The sequence below is a fragment of the Scyliorhinus torazame genome, chromosome 6 (assembly GCF_047496885.1).
Source record: "Scyliorhinus torazame isolate Kashiwa2021f chromosome 6, sScyTor2.1, whole genome shotgun sequence".
NCBI lineage: Eukaryota > Metazoa > Chordata > Chondrichthyes > Carcharhiniformes > Scyliorhinidae > Scyliorhinus > Scyliorhinus torazame.
Genome location: NC_092712.1, coordinates 281024884 through 281042900, shown reverse-complemented (window position 1 = coordinate 281042900; position 18017 = coordinate 281024884). Strand labels below are relative to the sequence as shown.

Here is an 18017-nt window from a genome sequence, read left to right as displayed (position 1 = left end):
ATTCTCAGGCCCGGATGGGCCGAGCGGCCAGGCCAAAACGGCGGGTTTCCCCGGCGCCGTCCACACCTGGTCGCTGACGGCGGGAACGCTGGGGGGGGGGGGGGGGGCCTGCGGGGGGGATCCTGCACCGGGGGGGGCCTCAATTGGGGTCTGGCCCACCGGTGCCCACCGATCGTCGGGCCGCCCTCTCTAAAGGAAGACCTCCTTTCTTCCGCAGCCCCGCAAGATCCGTCTGACATCTTCTTGCGGGGCGGACTCGGAGAGGACGGCAACCACGCATGCGCGGGTTACGCCAGTTATGCAGCGCCGGCCGCGTCATGTAAGCGGCGCCGCCTTTACGTCAAGGCCTGGCGCGTGTAAATGGCGCAGCCCCGCTCCTAGCCCATTATCAGGCCCTGAATCGGTCGGGATAGGGGCCGTTTTGCGCCGTCGTGAACCTCAACGGCGTTCACGACGGCATGGGCACTTCGGCGCGGGAGTGGAGAATCCCGCCCCATATATCTGCCTTTGCCTCATATTGTTTGATACCCTTGATTAACAAAAATCTATCATTCACAGTTTTAAAATTAACAAATGATCTAGCACCTATTGCTAGTTTGGGAAGAGGGTTTCAGACTTCCATAACCCTTTGCAAGAAGAAGTATTTCCTAATTTTCATAGAATCATAGAATCTTGACAGTGCAGAAGGAGTCCTTTCGGCCCATCGAATCTGCACTGACCCTCTGAAAGAACACTAGGGTCAGGCCCCCACCCATCCCCCAACTTTACCTTTTGGACACAAAGGGGCAATTTAGCATGGCCAATCCACCTAATCTGCACATCTTTGGTCTATAAGTGGAAACTGGAGCACCCAGAGGAAGCCCATACAGACACGAAGAGAAAATGCAAACTCCACACAGATAGTCACCCGAGGCCGGAATTTTACCCGGTCCCTGGCTCTGTGAGGCAGCAGTGCTAACCACTGTGCCACCATGCTGCACTAGGTACTCATGAGAGATTCTTTATCTTACCTGTTCCCCCTAATACCATGAAAATTTCAATCAAATCACCCCTTAACCCTCTACATTTCAGGCGATACAAGCTAGTTTGTTTAATCTCTCTTTGAAGCTCAACCATTGGCATCCAGGTATTGTTCTGGTACATCTACATTGTGCTACCTTAAAGGGCAATATATCCTTCCTAAGATGAGGTGTGCTCACAGTAGGCTTAAACAAGGCTTTGCATGCTGAAGCATGAGTTTTATCTTGTATTCTATTCCTCTATATTCCTCCCACAAGTCCTGAAAGATGTGCTGTTAAGTGAATTGGACATTCTGAATTTTCCCTGTGTACCCGAACAGGCGCCGAAATGTGGCGACTGGGGGATTTTCACAGTAACCTCATTGGAGTGTTAATGTAAGCCTACTTGTGACAATAAAGATTATTATAATTATTATAAAGGACAACATTTCATTAGGCTTTTTGATTATTTCCGATACCCGTTCATGACATTTTAATGATCAATGTACCTATGCCTCCAAGTCTCTTTGGACAATCATTTAGAAAGTAACCTGTTTTATCATATTTAGGTCCGATGTGGATGACATTAGTCACCTACATTGAAATCCATTTGACACAGTTTTGCCCATTTACACTTAATCTATCGATATCTCCTTGCAATTTTCCACATCCATTTACACTGCTTACAAAACCATTTATCTTTGAGCCAATGGCAAATTTGGATATCCCGTTTTATATCCCATCATTGAAATCATTAATATGTACAGTCAATACTTGATTCCCCATCACAGATTCCTACAGGACACCATTTGTCCCATCTAGCCAATTAGAGTACTTCCCCATTATCCTTATTCTATCTACTTCTGCTTAGTTAATTTCCTAACAAGGTTAATAATTTGCCATAAAAATCCTGAGCTTCAACTTTAGCGAACAGGTTCTTATGAGGGAGTTGATCAAATGCTTTCTGGAAGTTCATAAAATAGAATCATGGGTATTCCTCTTTGCACCACTTTCATCACTTCCTCAAAAAATTCAATCAGGTATATCAGGCATCGCCAACACCTTACAAATCTATGCTGGATTTCTCAGATCAGGTGAAAATTCTTCATGTATCTTCCCCTTAATTATAGACTTTTGTCTATAAGAAAGTACAACAGCGCCTATATTTTCTCAGGAAATTGGGGAAATTTGGCATGTCCACATTGACTCTTATCAATTTTTACAGATGCACCATAGAAAGCATCCCAGTTGGCTGCATCACAACCTGGTATGGCAACTACTCGGCCCAAGACATTAAGGAACTACAGAGTCGCAAACACAGCTGTCTATCATATGAACCTGCCTCGCATCTATTGACTCTGTCTACACCTCCCACCACTTTGGGAAAGCGGGCAGCATAATCAAAGACCCCTCCCACCCGGGTTATTCTCTCTTCCAACCTCTTCCATCGGGCAGGAGATACAAAAGTCTGAGAACACTTTCAAAAATAACTTCTTCCCCGCTGCTATCAGACTCCTGAATGACCCTCTTATGGACTGAACTGATCTCTCCACACATCTCCTCCACTGAGCAGCACACTCCGTATGCTTCACCGGATGTCTATGTATTTACAATGTGTATTTATCGTATGTCCTATGTTTTTTCATGTATGGAACGATCTGCCTGATCTGTACTCAGAACAATATTTTTCATTCATCCAATCCAAAGATTCTCATTTTGCAATGGGCCTACATTGCTAATGACCACCCTCTCCTATCTAATGCAATCATAGAATACTTTTGTATTGATTTTGATACTCCTTGCCAGTTTCTTTTCATATTCCCTTTTTGTAGCTCTTTCTATCTTCTTTGTCACCCTGTGGTGCCCTGGTTTCTTCTCCATTCACCAGAAAATGTGATTTTTGTTTTTGCACATTTGGATCTTTTTTCTTTTTGTTTTATGTTGTTTATCTCTTTAATTGTTCGTGCCTGTCATTTTTAGCGAGTAGAACTCTTGACTTCCAGGCCAAACAGTCAATGAGGGCAGGAGAATGAAAGAACCATGGTCCAGACAGAATATCGCGGTGCAAACTCCAAAATGCTTCTTCGGCCTGATGTTGTTGCTTTTACTTCAGCTTTAACAAAACCCTGGAACTGGTTATCAGTGTTGCAAGAGCTAGCAGAGCGGCAGTTACGCTGTCACCATACAAGGAACCGCCCAATGTTATCAGACGAGCTGCTACAGTAACTGAAACTGACCTGAGCAGCCCTCCACCCCCGGCCACTAAGAAAGTTAGCACCCTTTCAAAAACCTGAAATATCTCCGTCACGAGATGTTGTGTTAAGTACAGTAAGGTAACACGGGCTGCAACTGGATGCAGCTTTACCTGAGAGATACTCCACACCTTGAATATGATTTATTGAACCTGTCACACAGTTAGCTCAATCCTCTGTGAGTTTGACTCTCTGCTAACCTAGTGTAATTAATCTGTCTGACTGAACCAGACAAGCTCTTAGCCACGTGCTGTACGAGTTATATGATATGTACACCCTGACTCACACTGTAGATGTCACCAGTGGAAAGAGGCGGAGTGTGAGTGCCTCGTGCCTTTTATAGTGGGAAACCACCCCCAAGTGTTCTGCCTGCTGATTGGTCATGTCCTGTTCCCTGTGCTCATTAGCTGCCTGTTTGTATCTCATTCTGTGCATGTCTGCATATCATGACATCTGCCCTTTTGAAATGTTTTTCTATGGTCTATGTGAAAGTATTTACATGTGTAGACTGAAAAACTAACTTATTTACATACAGTAGCAAATGGGAACGTATGTACATGTGAAAACAGGTGTCTAAGGTGCGAAAACAGAACATAGCAAACAAAACAAGTGTTCGTAAGTCCAGACTCTGGGGCTTGCGTCTGATCCTGGTCGACCGCCGGAGAGGTGGTGGTGGGGACGACGGCGCCTTGATAGGCGGGATTGAAGCCGGAATGGTGGCCTCGTGGTTCGCGGTATCAGGAGGTGGCACAATAACAGATGGAAACGATGGAGAGTGTGGTTGCGGGCGGGCAACTGTGCGCAGTGCCCGTCCGTTGCGCCGCACAACAGAGCCATCAGCCATATGCACAACATACGATCGGGGAGCAGCATTTCGAACAACAACAGCTGGAGCTGACCAGTCTCCATCAGGTAGCTTGATCTGAACAGCATCCACCGGGAGTAGCACAGGCAAATCAGTGGCATGAGCATCATAGCTCTGCTTTTGCCGGTCCCTGAGCTTCTGCACCTTCTGCAGAACCGGGAGGTGATCCAGGTCAGGCAGGTGTCTGGCTGGAAGAATCATCCGCAGGTCCCTGTTCATCAGAAGTTGAACCGGTGACATGCCGGTAGACAAAGGGGTTGCCCTATACGCAAGCAGCACTAGGTTGACGTCAGAAGCAGAATCCGCAGCCTTGCAGATGAGCTGCTTCACTATGTGCACTCCTGTCTCAATCTTCCCATTGGACTGCAGATAATGCGGGCTGGAAGTGACGTGATGAAACTGATATACCTGAGCAAATCTTGACCACTCTTGGCTGCTGAAGCAAGGACCGTTGTCACTCATGACAGTGAGGGGAATACCATGTCTGGAGAACATCTCCTTACAGGCCTTGATGACGGTCTTGGATGTGAGGTCCGAGAACTTCACAACTTCTGGGTAGTTAGAAAAATAATCAATGATTAACATATAATCACAACCATTGGCATGGAAGAGGTCGATGCCCACCTTGGACCACGGGGAGGTCACGATTTTGTGCTGCTGAAGCGTCTCCTTGCTCTGTGCTGGCTGGAAGCGTTGACAGGTCGGACAGTTGAGGACCATATTTGAGATGTCCTGACTAATCCCAAGCCAGTAGACAGCTTGCCTGGCTCTGCGCCTGCACTTCTCGACACCCAGATGTCCCTCATGGATTTGGCGGAGCACCAAGCTCTGGAGACTGAGTGGAATGACAATGCGGTCCAGCTTGAGGAGGATGCCATCAACCACCGTCAGGTCGTCCTTCACATTGAAGAATTGAGAGCACTGCCCTTTTTGCCAGCCATCGGCGAGGTGGCGCTTGACACGCTGCAGAAGAGGGTCTTTGGCTGTCTCCTCGCGAATGCGAATCATCTTTTCATCCGACGCCGGGAGGTTGCTGGCCCACAGCTGCACCTGTGATTCGATCTGCTGGATGAATGCCAGCGGGTCAGGAGGCAAGGTTACGGAGCGGGACAAGGCATCCGCAATAATGAGCTCCTTGCCAGGCGTGTACACGAGTTCAAAGTCATACCTCCGGACTCTGAGGTGGATGCGCTGCAGCCGGGGCATCATGTCGTTCAGGTCCTTGTGGATAATGTGGACCAGAGGCCTGTGGTCCATCTCGATGGTGAACGTCAGCAGGCCGTAGACATAATCGTGGAACTTGAGAATTCCAGTAAGCAGGCTAAGGCATTCCTTTTCAATCTGGGCGCACCGCTGCTCGGTGGGTGTCGTTGCCCGTGATGCGTAGGCAACCAGTGCCCAGGATGAGGTGTCATCGTGCTGGAGGAACACCGCGCCGATGCCGTCCTGGCTCGCATCTGTCAAAGATTTTTGTTTCCCTGTCAGGGTCAAAAAATGCCAATGGTGAGCTTGGCTTTCAGCTCCAACCACTCTGCTTGATGAGCTGCCTGCCACTCAAAGGCAGTAGACTTTTTTACCAGGTGTCTGTGGGCCATGGATAGTTAGGCCAGGTTTGGGATAGACTTGCCCAAGAAGTTTATCATGCCTAAAAAGCGCAGTACCGCCTTCTTGTCTTCAGGAGTCTTCATGGCCTTGACTTTGTCTGCGTTCGGGCGCACACTCTGTTGAGATATCTGGTCATCTAAAAACTTAAGTGTCGACATGCCAAAGCAACACTTGGCCCTGTTCAGCTTGAGGCCATTGGCATGGACAACGCGGAATACCTGCTGGAGATGAGAGATGTGTTCTTCGGGGGTCGTGGACCATATGATAACGTCGTCCACATACACACGAACCCCTTCAATGCCCTCCATCTTCTGCTCCATGATTCTATGGAAGATCTCCGAGGCCGAGACAATGCCAAATTGCATACAATTGTAGCAGTACCTGCCAAACGGTGTGTTGAAGGTGCACAGCCTTCTGCTGGACTCATCCAGATGGATTTGCCAAAATCCCTGTGACGCATCTAGCTTTGTGAAAAAACGGGCGTGTGCCATCTCACGTGTGAGTTCCTCCCGCTTCTGGGTGGGGTAGTGTTCCCGCATTATATTCTGGTTGAAATCCTTGGGATCCTTGCGCAGCTCCCCCAAAGGCTTTTTCACACATACCATCGAGCTGACCCAGTCAGTCGGTTCTGTAACTTTAGAGATGATGCCCTGGTCCTGAAGAGCCTTGAGCTGTGCCTTCAGGCGCTCCTTCAGTGGAGCCGGGAGCCGGCGTGGTGCATGGACCACAGGCGTGGCATCAGGCCGTAACAGGATCTTGTACCGATATGGCAGAGAGCCCATCCCGTCGAACACATCCGTATACTGAGCTAGGATGTCGTCAATGCCGGCTTGAAGATCCCCGTTGGGGGAGGTCATTGTGTAGACCCGCTGCACAAGGTGTAGCTGCTTGCATGCCTGTGCGCCGAGCAGGGAGGCCCTGTCTGGCTTGACGATCTCAAATCGTAGCTTTGCGTGTTTCTTCTTGTTGGAGACGAGCAGATGGCAGGATCCCAGTGCTGTGATGGCATTGCCGTTATAGTCCAGGAGCTGGCAGGCTGCTGGAAGGTTCTTGGGTGGCTTCTTGATGCGGTTGAAATTCGCCTGTGAAAGGAGATTGGCAGACGCACCTGTGTCCAGCTTCAACTGGATTGAGCATTGACTTACTTGCAGCACCGTACACCATTCGTCCACAGAATCCACAGTGAGGATGGGCAGGCGTCATGATGATTTCGGTGAGGCATGTTCATGTGTGGTAATGATGCCCACATGGTAGGGGGACTCCAGGCAGTCATCCTCTGGTTCCGTTGTACTGCCAGGATCAGAATCCTGTAAACCTTGCTATACACTCCGAATTGGGAGCGCTGGCCCTTGACTGGTGGTGCAGACCTGCACATGGCTGCATAGTGTCCGGGCTTTCCGCAATTTAAACAGCGCCTGCCTCTTGCAGGGCAGTGTCCCTTTCAGTGGGCGGTGCCGCAGTTCCGACACGTCATGACGTCATTACGCTCCGTGCGTCGTCGCACATGCGCAGTGCGGTCGGCAGACGTTTGCACCTGCACAGAGTGATGATCGGACGCTTCATCGGCCCAGTCGCATCGCACATGCGCGGGGCTGCGGGAAGAGCGCACGAAATGGCCGCTTTCATCAAGGCTGAGGCGCTGCATCCGGGCAATGGCCTGTACACTCACTGCCTCGTGGGAGGCAAGTTTCTCCTGTTCAGCCGATTTATGTTGGGAATTTTGGTTTTTGGCGTGCTCATGCACTGTACATGTTTCAATCGCGGCTAGCAAGGTCATATTCTTGATTTTTAAAAGCTGCTCTCTCAGAGGATCAGAATAAACTCCGAAAACGATCTGGTCCCTGATCATGGAGTCAGCAATATCACCAAAGTTGCAGGACAGCGCTAGTAGACAGAGATTAGTTACGAAGGAGTTGAAAGATTCATCTTTACCTTGGAGGCGTTGTTTGAACATATAGCGCTCGAAGATTTCATTGGTGTCCACTTCACAATGACTATCAAACTTGTCCAGGACAGTCTGAAACTTTGTCTTGTCCTGGCCTTCGGTGAAGTTCAGCGAGTTGAAGAGTTGGATGGCTTGATCCCCGCAGTTGAGAGGAGAAGCGCGATCTTCCTTGTATCAGATGCACCCTCGAGGTCTGAGGCTTCGATGTACAGCAGAAACCTTTGCTTGAAAGTCCGCCAGTTGGTACTGAGATTGCCGGATGTTTGCAACTGTTGAGGAGCCTGGATCTTCTCCATGTTGCCGGGATACATTTGCTGGTCGTCACGGAACAGATTGAGGTAAATCACCTAGGGATTGCAGTCTCCTGGTATCATGTTGTGTTAAGCACAGTAAGATAACACGGGCTGCAACTGGATGCAGCTTTACCTGAGAGATACTCCACACCTTGAAGTTAGTTCAATATGATTTATTGAACCTGTCACACAGTTAGCTCAATCCTCTGGGAGTTCGACTCTCTGCTAACCTAGTGTGATTAATCTGTCTGACTGAACCAGGCTAGCTCTTAGCCACGTGCTGTAGGAGTTATATGATATGTACACCCTGGCTCACACTGTAGATGTCACCAGTGGAAAGAGGCGGAGTGTGAGTGCCTCGTGCCTTTTATAGTGGGAAACCACCCCCAAGTGTTCTGCCTGCTGATTGGTTATGTCCTGTTCTCTGTATTCATTAGCTGCCTGTTTGTATCTCATTCTGTGCATGTCTGCATATCATGACACGAGGCACTTCCTTGTTCGATATCATGGGATGTGGAGCAAAGTTAGGTAACTGGAATGGAGGTACAGATTAGCTGTGATCTGACTGAATAATGGAACAGGTTTGAGGGGCTGAATGGCCTCTCCTGCTCCTATGTTCCTGTCACTAGACATGTGCATTTCTCATTTCACTTAACATACTGACCTCAAAGATTAGCCTAGAAACATGAAGGTTGCCTTTTCAGTATTTTACGATATCTCTTTGTAACATCTTACAACTTGGAAATATCACACCACTCCTTACAGGCATTTAGTCCACATCAGATTGCAAACTATATATTTTCCTTCACATAACAATAAAGACAAATATTGGTCAATTTGTTCTGGTGCATGTTGTGAAACAGAATTATAGTAGAATGCTGTCTAAATTCACATAGTTCTTCAAATAAAAGGAAACCCTTTTCTTATGTTATTTCGATAAGGGAGGGTGGAGTTATGCTGCAATTTTTAAAGGATTAATATGTGGCACTATCAGTTTGTAATCAAGATGCATCAAATTCCTTGACCCTGAATGTTTCCTAATTCGGTCACTCCTATTCTGTGCAACTTCAAGGCGCAGGCTCGAAGGGCTGAATTGCCTATATCTGCTCCTAATTCCAAAATCCCTATGAATGCCCAATACTCAAATGCTAATTAGTTTGGTTTGTTTGCATCTCATTCAGCCAATCCCCCCCCCCCCCAGTTAAAAATACTCTTACAATTACTTTGACAACTTTTGTTTTCCTTTGTGCTTTTCAAAACTGCATTTAACAACCAGTCAAGCAATTACAGAACGAGAAAACAAAAGGACTGCAGTAGATAGTGCAATTGCCGTAGCCCACCCCACCCAGATCTGCCTAATTGACCCCCTGTACTACATTTCCCCTAACCCCTCCCCCCCCCGCTGACAATTAATTCTCCACAAAGAAGTCAATGAATGGTTGCCACCTCCGGGCGAACCCTAACAACGACCCTCTCAAGGCGAACCTGATTTTCTCTAAGCCCAGGAAACTCGCCATGTCTGACAGCCAGGCTTCCGACTTCGGGGGCTTTGAGTCCCTCCAAGCTAGAAGTATCCGTCTCCAGGCTACCAGGGAAGCAAAGGCCAAGACGTCGGCCTCTTTCTCCCCCTGGACTTCCGGGGCCTTTGAAACCCCAAAAATCGCTACCTCTGGACTCATTGTCACCCTCGTGTTCAGTACTCTAGACATGACGTCCTCGAACCCTTGCCAGTATCTCCTAAGTTTTGGACAAGCCCAAAACATGTGGACATGGTCTGCCGGTCCTCTCAGACACATTACATACCTCTCCTCTACGCCGGAGAATCTGCTCATCCGGGACACTGTCATGTGGGCCCGGTGGATGACCTTAAATTGAATCAGGCCAAGCCTGGCACATGTTGCAGTCCTATTGACCGTGCTCAGCGTGTCCGCCCACAGGCCTTCCTCAATCTCCCCTCCCAACTCCTCCTCCCATTTATGCCTCTGCTCCTCGGTCTGCGCCTCCTCCGCCCTCATGAGCTCCTTGTAAATATCCGAGACACTTCCCTCCCCCACCCATCCTTTAGATCTTGGATCCCCCTTAGTGGCAAGAGTGGAAAAGATGGTACCTGCCTACACAAAAAGTCCCGCACGTGAATATATCGGAATTCATTCCCCCTCGTCAACCCAAACCTGGTCTCCAGCATCCTCCAGCTAGGGAAGCTCCCTTCCAAAAACAAATCTCCCAACCGCTCAAACCCCGCTATGGCAGGGAATGAGAAGTCCCCTCCCATAACCAGCTTGTGGGAATCCAGGTTGTGTATCTTCCCCAGCACCCTCTTTATAAAATCAGCATCATCCCAGTTTGGCGCATGTATGTTGACCAGGACCACCTTCCTCCCTTCCAGCTTACCGCTAACCATAACGTAGCGACCCCCCCAGTCCAAAACAATACTCCCCACCTCAAACTGCACCCGCTTGTTCACCAGAATCGTGACCCCCCTGGTCTTAGTATCTAGCCCTGAGTGGAATACCTGACTAACCCAGCTCTTCCTCAACCTAATCTGGTCCGCTACCTTCAGGTGCATCTCCTGCAGCATTATCACATCCACCTTTAGAGCCCTAAGATACGCGAACACCTTTGCCCTCTTCACCGGCCCATTTAGCCCTCTAACGTTCCACGTGACCAGCCTAGTTGAGGGGCACCGCGCCCCCCCCCCCCCCCCCCCCCCCGCCCCCGCCCCCCTTGCCGGTCAGCCATCCCCTTTACTATTAAGCTATTTTGCTGGTAGGGTTAGCTGGTTTTCAAACAGTTGTGCCAGATTGGCTACAGCAGTCACAGGATGTGGAATTTTACACCACTGCGCCTGCCCCGCGCCTATGTGGCCCTGCCTCCTGGCAGCGCCCATCCCCGACCTCTTCTCCGCTTCTAAAATCAAATCCCTCCCTCGTCAGCCGAACAACCCCCCCTCCCCCCCTAGCAACAATACTCTGTAACCTAACACCATCCCTAATCTGATTGTATACACACACCCCACTGTGCTCCCGCAGACTTGCTCAGCCAGCTAGCCTGGTGGCCCATGGCTCCGGCGCCAGCATGTCTCCCACCTATTGTTGCCTACCTGCCCTCCCCCACCCATCAAAACCATCGCCCTCATCAACCCAGCCCCGACAACCGCCCACTTTAAGAAACAGACGCCAACCAGAGTCAGTGTAAAAAAAAAACAAAGCCAAACTCTCGCCATAATACAGATCAAAGTAATACTACTCAAAATAATACAAAGTCAAAAATCCCCACCACCATCCCCCTCACAACACAGAAACCCCCCCGAAATCGAATAATTTTTTAAAACTACTTTCCCCTTCTTAAACAAAACACAGTTATCGAAGAGAAAAAGCCAAGAACGAAAATGAACAAAAGATTAAATCAGTGTAAACAGCATTTAAAACGAACAGGAAAAACAGTTTCTCAAACTTAGAGCAGAATGTTCTCAAGTTGGCACCAGTCCTTTCCTCCTGGCGAACTCCATAGCGTCCTCGGGCGACTCAAAGTAATGATGTCAGTCCTCATGTGTAACCCAAAGTTGCGCCGGATACAACAGTCTGAACTTAACCTGCTTCTTGAACAGGATCGACTTGACTTGATTAAAGTCTGCCCTCCTCTTGGCCACCTCCACGCTTAAATCTTGCTACACCCGCAAAATGCTGTTGTCCCACTTACAGCTCCGCGTCCAATTGTATAAATTAACAGGCTCAGAGCAGAAATGCAGCAAAGCCAATCTCTGGCATGAACGCCACCCAGAATTTGCTACCCAAAGTAAATCCACCAGCATCTCCCACTGGTCTAGCATCACCTGGGTGATTCATGTGGTGCTGCTGTAAATGATAAATCACATCAAAACAAATGCGTCTGCTCTACATGATGGCACTGTGGCAGGGAATGGGAAATAGTTATTCAGCTTTCTCAAACCGATAAAGGGAGGGGGTCGTCAAATATATGAACCTGCGCCCATTAACGAGGATGCATTTTTAGTTAGCGGAAGAGGAAAGTAGAACGAATGCCTGACATCCAATTATTTACAATGTTTTTTTAAAACAGCCTGAAATCATGTGCAGTTCATGTTATCATGAAGGGGTGGTGGAAACAGATTCAATAACAGTTTTCAAAATGAGAATTGGATATCTGCTTGAAAATTAGAAAAATAATAATTGCAGGGCTATGGGCAAAGAGCGGGAAAGTGGGATTGATTGGAAACGCCCCCTCCACCATCACCACAACAAGCATGATGGGCTGAATGGCCCACCAGCCCCATCACCGGGCCAATCACGAGGGGCCGAACACCACCCCGACAACAACAACCCCGACGGGCTGAATGGCCTCACTCTGAGCTGGAAACATCAGTGACATCCTGACAACCCGCTCCTGAGTCCGGGAAAAACGTGTGTCCGTCCCTTTCACCCACCTCAGGAACACTCTGACATCCCTGGCGCGCAATTTTGAATCTTTAACTTTTCGCGCCGAGACCAAAGGCAGTTTCTGCGGATTGTCCATTATTTGTTGGGGGGGGGGGGGGGGGAGTTTACTGGCAATAAAATGACTCCTTCTGCGAAATAGGAGAGCCCCAGATGTATAACATCAGCAAGGCGGAAACCAGGACACACACACACACAAATGGTCAGGGGCTCCTTTTAAAACAAAATGCGTGTCCCTTTAAAAGCATTTAACGAAAGAATTGAGATCTCCTCTTGAAAGCCAGTCCCGGATTAGTGTGGCAGCAGGTAGATTAGTGCTGGGAGCAAAAGCTGGTGGAGATTCCGCTTAAAACCAAGGTCACAGCAGCAGCAGCAACAACAACAACAACAATTCGATGCGGTAATTTGCAGCATGGGACGATGGCCTCAACTGCATCTCGGGTTTCCATAGAGACAGGTGACCCAGCTGGGCCATCTCAGATCTCTGTGTTGTGGCCGCAGTGGAATTGTACCCAGCTTGGCTGGTCTCTCCCAGCAAGTGGGAGAGCGGGATGAGAGGGGGGAGGGAGTGGGGTGGGGCTCTCCTCTCCATTTCAGATGCTGCCTTGAAATCAGTGAGTGACCCCACTGCCCCCCCCCCCCCCACCCCCCCGGCCCTCCCATCACTAAAAGGGACCGTGGAAATCAGGAAAAGCACCTCCTCCAGCAGCAGCAGCAGGCAGGGGACTGCAGTGTGGGAAAGGGCAGGAGAGCAAACTCTCTCTCTCTCTCTGTCAAGGAGCTGGCACGGATCTGATGAGCCGAGCGGCTTCCTGTACCATTCGATGTAGGAGGAGAAGCACTGAGGAGCTTGGAGAGACCAGGGGCTCTTCCTCCTCCTCCACCTATCCACCCCACCCACTGCTCCCCTTGTGCCCTGCAATCCAACCAGTTTCTGGCAGCTGAATTCAAACACGTTTTCTTTTTGTTTTCAACAACACTTTTTCTGACGCGCGCACGAATCGAAAACTACTTACTCTCTGAGAGCGGGCTTGGAACTTGGTAAACGGGACAAAAATAAAAATGCACAAATGTGAGAATATCAGGTCCCAGTGGGAGAGAACTCTCTCTCTCGCTTTTTGGGATACATTTACTGCGCATCGTCAGAGATCCCTGCAAATTCCCAGTGCTGCGCATTCAAACATTGAAATCATTGCCACCCCTCCCCCAGAATGGACCCTCATCCCTCCTCTTTGAATGAGCGCGGTGGTGCCACTGACACCTGTAACACACACACACACACACACACAGGATGCAGGGGTGGGTGCCAGCGAACATTTACCCGCATTGGAAGCGCCGTGTCCCTGGATCTCCATTGTCTCCGCGTTGTGACTCCTGTCTGCCATCGAAGCTGCCGGATGCTTGTGGTCTCCGTCTTGACTGTGTCACTTGATCGGTCGCAAGATAAGGTGAGGGAGAGGGGAAGGGACAGAAATACATAAGAGTGGGATGGAAGCTGGGGAAAGGGGCGGGGAGTCAAAGGCAAAGCAGAGAGGGACAGACAGCAGCCTCGACGTCAGAATGGAAAAGGACAGCGAGTGAGCAACTGAGCTCAGTGGAAAAGTACTGAAACATGCACGTGTGAGTGAGTGTATAATGGATAATGTAAACCAGTGGAAAAATACTGAATGCGAGACACAGATCTGTATACATTACATGCATATATATAAACCCAGTGGAAAATACCAAGCCCTGGGCATTGATCTGTATATGTTGCGCACAAATACACACGTGTGTGTATATATATATATATATATATAGATATAACCCCAATGGAAAAATACTGGGGTATATTCTGACCACATAAAACAAATGCGTGTGTTGAAAAAGCTGCTGAAAAAGAGCAAAGATGAACACACAGATATGTGTCTACAAATTCATAGAATCTCTCCAGTGTAGAAGGAGGCCATTTGGGCCCAGCGAGTCTGCACCAACCCTCCGAAAGAGCATCCTATCTCTGCCCACTCCCCCGCCTATCCACGTAACCCCACACATTGACCATGGCCAATCCGCCTGCACATCTTTGGACATACGGAGCACCTGGAGGAAACCCACGCAGACACAGGGAGAACGTGCAAACTCCACACTGTCACCCGAGGTCGGAATCGAACCCGGGTGTCAGTGCTAACCACTGTGCCACCATAACAAAAATGAATTAACAAGCCGAGTGACATAGTGCTGGGACATCCCCATGTTTATCATCTCTTAATCAAATGCATATGAAGCGTGAGAAAGTACTGAGATACACCTGTGCCTCCACATGAGAATATATATTTCCCAAGGGATGTATGTCTTATAAATATATATATATTAAACACAGCCTAACTATCTGAACACCAATATATATGACACTTCTGGAAAAATACTGTGATATAAATGTGTCCATATGTAATCATATAAATCTAGTGGGAAAGAGCCAAACTAATGGATCAATTGTAATTTGTAAGACTAGGATTGTTGGATTTTTGTATGAAGGGATAGGAGGCAAAGGCTGTAAAAGTTTGAAGTTGAGCTACAATCATCCAGGATCAAATTGAATGGTGGAACAGACTCAAGTACCCGAACGTCCTATTCCTGTTCCTCTGTTTTCTATGTTCCAACAATCCTTGTGGATACTTAATCCTTTCAGCTTCTGCGCACACCTCATCTTCCTTCTTAACTTCCATATGTGTTGTGGATTATGACGCCTCATTTAAGAGAGATGAGATGTTTTATGCAGTGAGTTGTTATGATCTGGAATGCATTGCGTCAAAGGGTGATTGAAGCAGATTCAAAAGGATGAATACCTGAAGGGAGGAAATTTGCAAGGTTATGGGGAAACGGCAAGGGACTGGGGCTCATTAGGACCGACACAGTCTTGATGGACCAAATGGTCTCCATCTGAGTTGTATGATTTTACACATCTATGGACATGAGAACATGAAACAAGTTGAAATGTGCTGAGCACATATCTATTTATAAAGCATACAAACCAAGTGGAAAAACACTAGCACACACACTGACTATACACAATGATACAAACCTAGTGGAACTGTACACACTTGTGTCCATGGACAGAAGAAGGTATCAACCTAGAGTAACATACATACACGCAGATACACAATATCTATATACCAGAAAAGATACAAACATGGTGGAAAAGTAATGACACACACGCACTGTCTACGTACTGGAAAATAAACCCAATGAAAAAACAATGACACACTCAAACACACTCACAAACTGTGTCTATATGCAGGAAAAGATATAAACTCAGTCAAAAAAACACTGACGCACTCAAACACACACACAATCTGTGTCTATATGCAGGAAAATATACAAACCCAGTGAAAAATCACTGATGCATTCAAACACACACAAACTGTGTCCATATGCAGGAAAATATATAAACCCAGTGAAAAAACACTGGCGCACTCAAACACACACACAAACTATGTCTATATTGTCATTTGAGAGTACCTTTAAGAAATGGGTGTTTATAAATGGGTGTGTATATAAATATCTGTAGTGAGAGTAGCTTTAAGAAACGGGTGTTTACTACTGCAGTGATGTCAAAGAGTGGGTGGAGCTGGACTGTCTGTCAGCTTTTTACTTTCATTTTTGAGCAGGCTGCAGGGTGTGTTTTGGTTTCGTTTTCAGAGCTGGATAGCTGCAGTCACAGCCAGAAGGTGTATGAATCTCTCTCTGTAATCTAAAGACTATAAATCGATCCTGGTGATTTAAAACTAATAACAGTAGTGACTTTAACCTGACGTGCTTCTGGTAAAAGGTGTTTTAAGTCGTATGGATGTTAAAAGGATAGCTTAAAGGATTACTTAGTGTTGTATTCTTTGGGGGTTGTATTTGAATTAATGGTTGCTTAGATGTTCACTGTATGTTTTAAAAAGGTTAACTTGAGTTCCAAGAATAAACATTGTTTCGCTTTAAAAAATACTTTTCCATTTCTGCTGTACCACACCTGTAGAGTGGGCTGTGTGCTCCCCATACCACAATCTAGTAAAAGGTGTGGGTCAGGAGAACACCATGATACACTTTGGGGTTCTCTAAACCCTGGCCCATAACAATATGCAGGAAAATATACAAACCCAGTGAAAAATCACTGATGCACTCAAACACGCACACAAACTGTGTCTCTGTGCAGGAAAATTTATAAACCCAATGAAAAAATACCGACACACTCAAACACACACACAAACTGTGTCTATATGCAGGAAAATATATAAACCCAGTTAAAAAACACTGACACACTCAAACATTCATAAACTATGTCTATATGCAGGAAAAGATATAAACCCAGTGAAAAAACACTGACAGACTCAAAAACACACACACAAACTGTCTGTATGCAGGAAATATATAAACCCAGTGAAAAAACACTGATGCACTAAAACACAAACTGTATCTATATGCAGGAAAAGATATAAACCCTGTGAAAAAACACTGATGCACTAAAACACAAACTGTATCGATATGCAGGAAAATATATAAACCCTGTGAAAAAACACTGATGCACTAAAACACAAACTGTATCGATATGCAGGAAAATATATAAACCCAGTGAAAAAACACTGGCACACTCAAACACACACACAAACTGTCTATATGTAGGAAAAGAGGAAAACCCAGTGAAAAAACACTGACACATTCAAACACACACACAAACTGTGCCTATATGCAGGAAAAGATATAAACCCAGGGAAAAAATATGACGCACACAGACAAATGCGAACACACACAGTGTCTACATATTTGGTAATGAACTAACCTAGTGAAAAAGTTCTGACACACACACAGTGACCTGGATTCTCTGGCCCGTGACGCTGGCAACGCGGTTGGCGAATCAGGGGCGAAATTCTCCGTTATCGGCGGAAAATCCGCCGATCGGCGCAATAAACGGCGCAAATCCGACTTGCGTCACGTCGGAAAAATGGGTCGAAAGTCTCCGGCCCGGAATAGGCTAGCGGCGACGTAACGGGATCCGCGCTTGCGCAGTGGTTCACGCCGTTCAACGTCAGACGCGCCGCACGGCGTGACGGCTCATAAGGCCGCGCTGCTCCCCCCCCACCCGACCGGAACACCCGACCGGAACACCCGACTGGATGGCTGGCCGCCGCTCAGCCCCGAGGTTCGAGTCACGGGATGTGGAGGCGCTCCTGGACGCGGTGGAGCAGAGGAGGGACGCCCTGTATCCCGGGCACGGCCGCAGAGTTGCCCCACGCCACAGCCGGCGTCTGTGGAGGGAAGTGGCAGAGGCCGTCACCGCTGCGGCCCTGACACCACGGACAGGCACCCAGTGCCACAAGAAGGTGAACGACCTCGTCAGAGCAGGCAGGGTGAGCCTCCCCATATCCCCCCTCCCCCATATCCCCCCCATATCCCCCTCCCCCATTTCCCCCTCCCCCATTTCCCCCCTCCCCCATATCCCCCCTCCCCCAAATCCCCCCATCCCCATCCCCATATCCCCCCTTCCCCCATATGTCCCCCTCCCCCATATCCCCCCTCCCCCATATGCCCCCTCCCCCATATGCCCCCTCCCCCAAATCCCCCCTCCCCCATATCCCCCCTCCCC

The 18017-nt window shown here is 48.1% G+C and overlaps 1 protein-coding gene and 1 long non-coding RNA gene across 4 annotated transcripts in view; one reads left to right on the top strand and one right to left on the bottom strand.

The window, feature by feature from the left end:
* LOC140425463 (acidic amino acid decarboxylase GADL1-like) overlaps positions 1 to 13971 on the bottom strand; it is a 148065-nt gene extending 134094 nt beyond the window's left edge. Inside the window, exon 1 of one of the 3 annotated variants that reach the window (XM_072509759.1) lies at positions 13731 to 13971. In XM_072509759.1, coding sequence (XP_072365860.1) covers positions 13731 to 13794 — 64 coding nt within the window. In that variant the 5' untranslated portion in view covers positions 13795 to 13971. Of the gene's footprint in view, positions 1 to 11390; positions 11413 to 13425; positions 13534 to 13730 lie in introns of those variants that run through there. The other 2 variants (XM_072509761.1, XM_072509762.1) reach the window with 2 other exon arrangements.
* The window catches only part of LOC140425464 (uncharacterized), a 135248-nt gene continuing 130947 nt past the window's right edge, over positions 13717 to 18017 (top strand). The window contains exon 1 of the long non-coding RNA XR_011947871.1: positions 13717 to 13857. This is a non-coding gene — a long non-coding RNA (uncharacterized lncRNA). The remainder of the gene's footprint in view (positions 13858 to 18017) is intronic.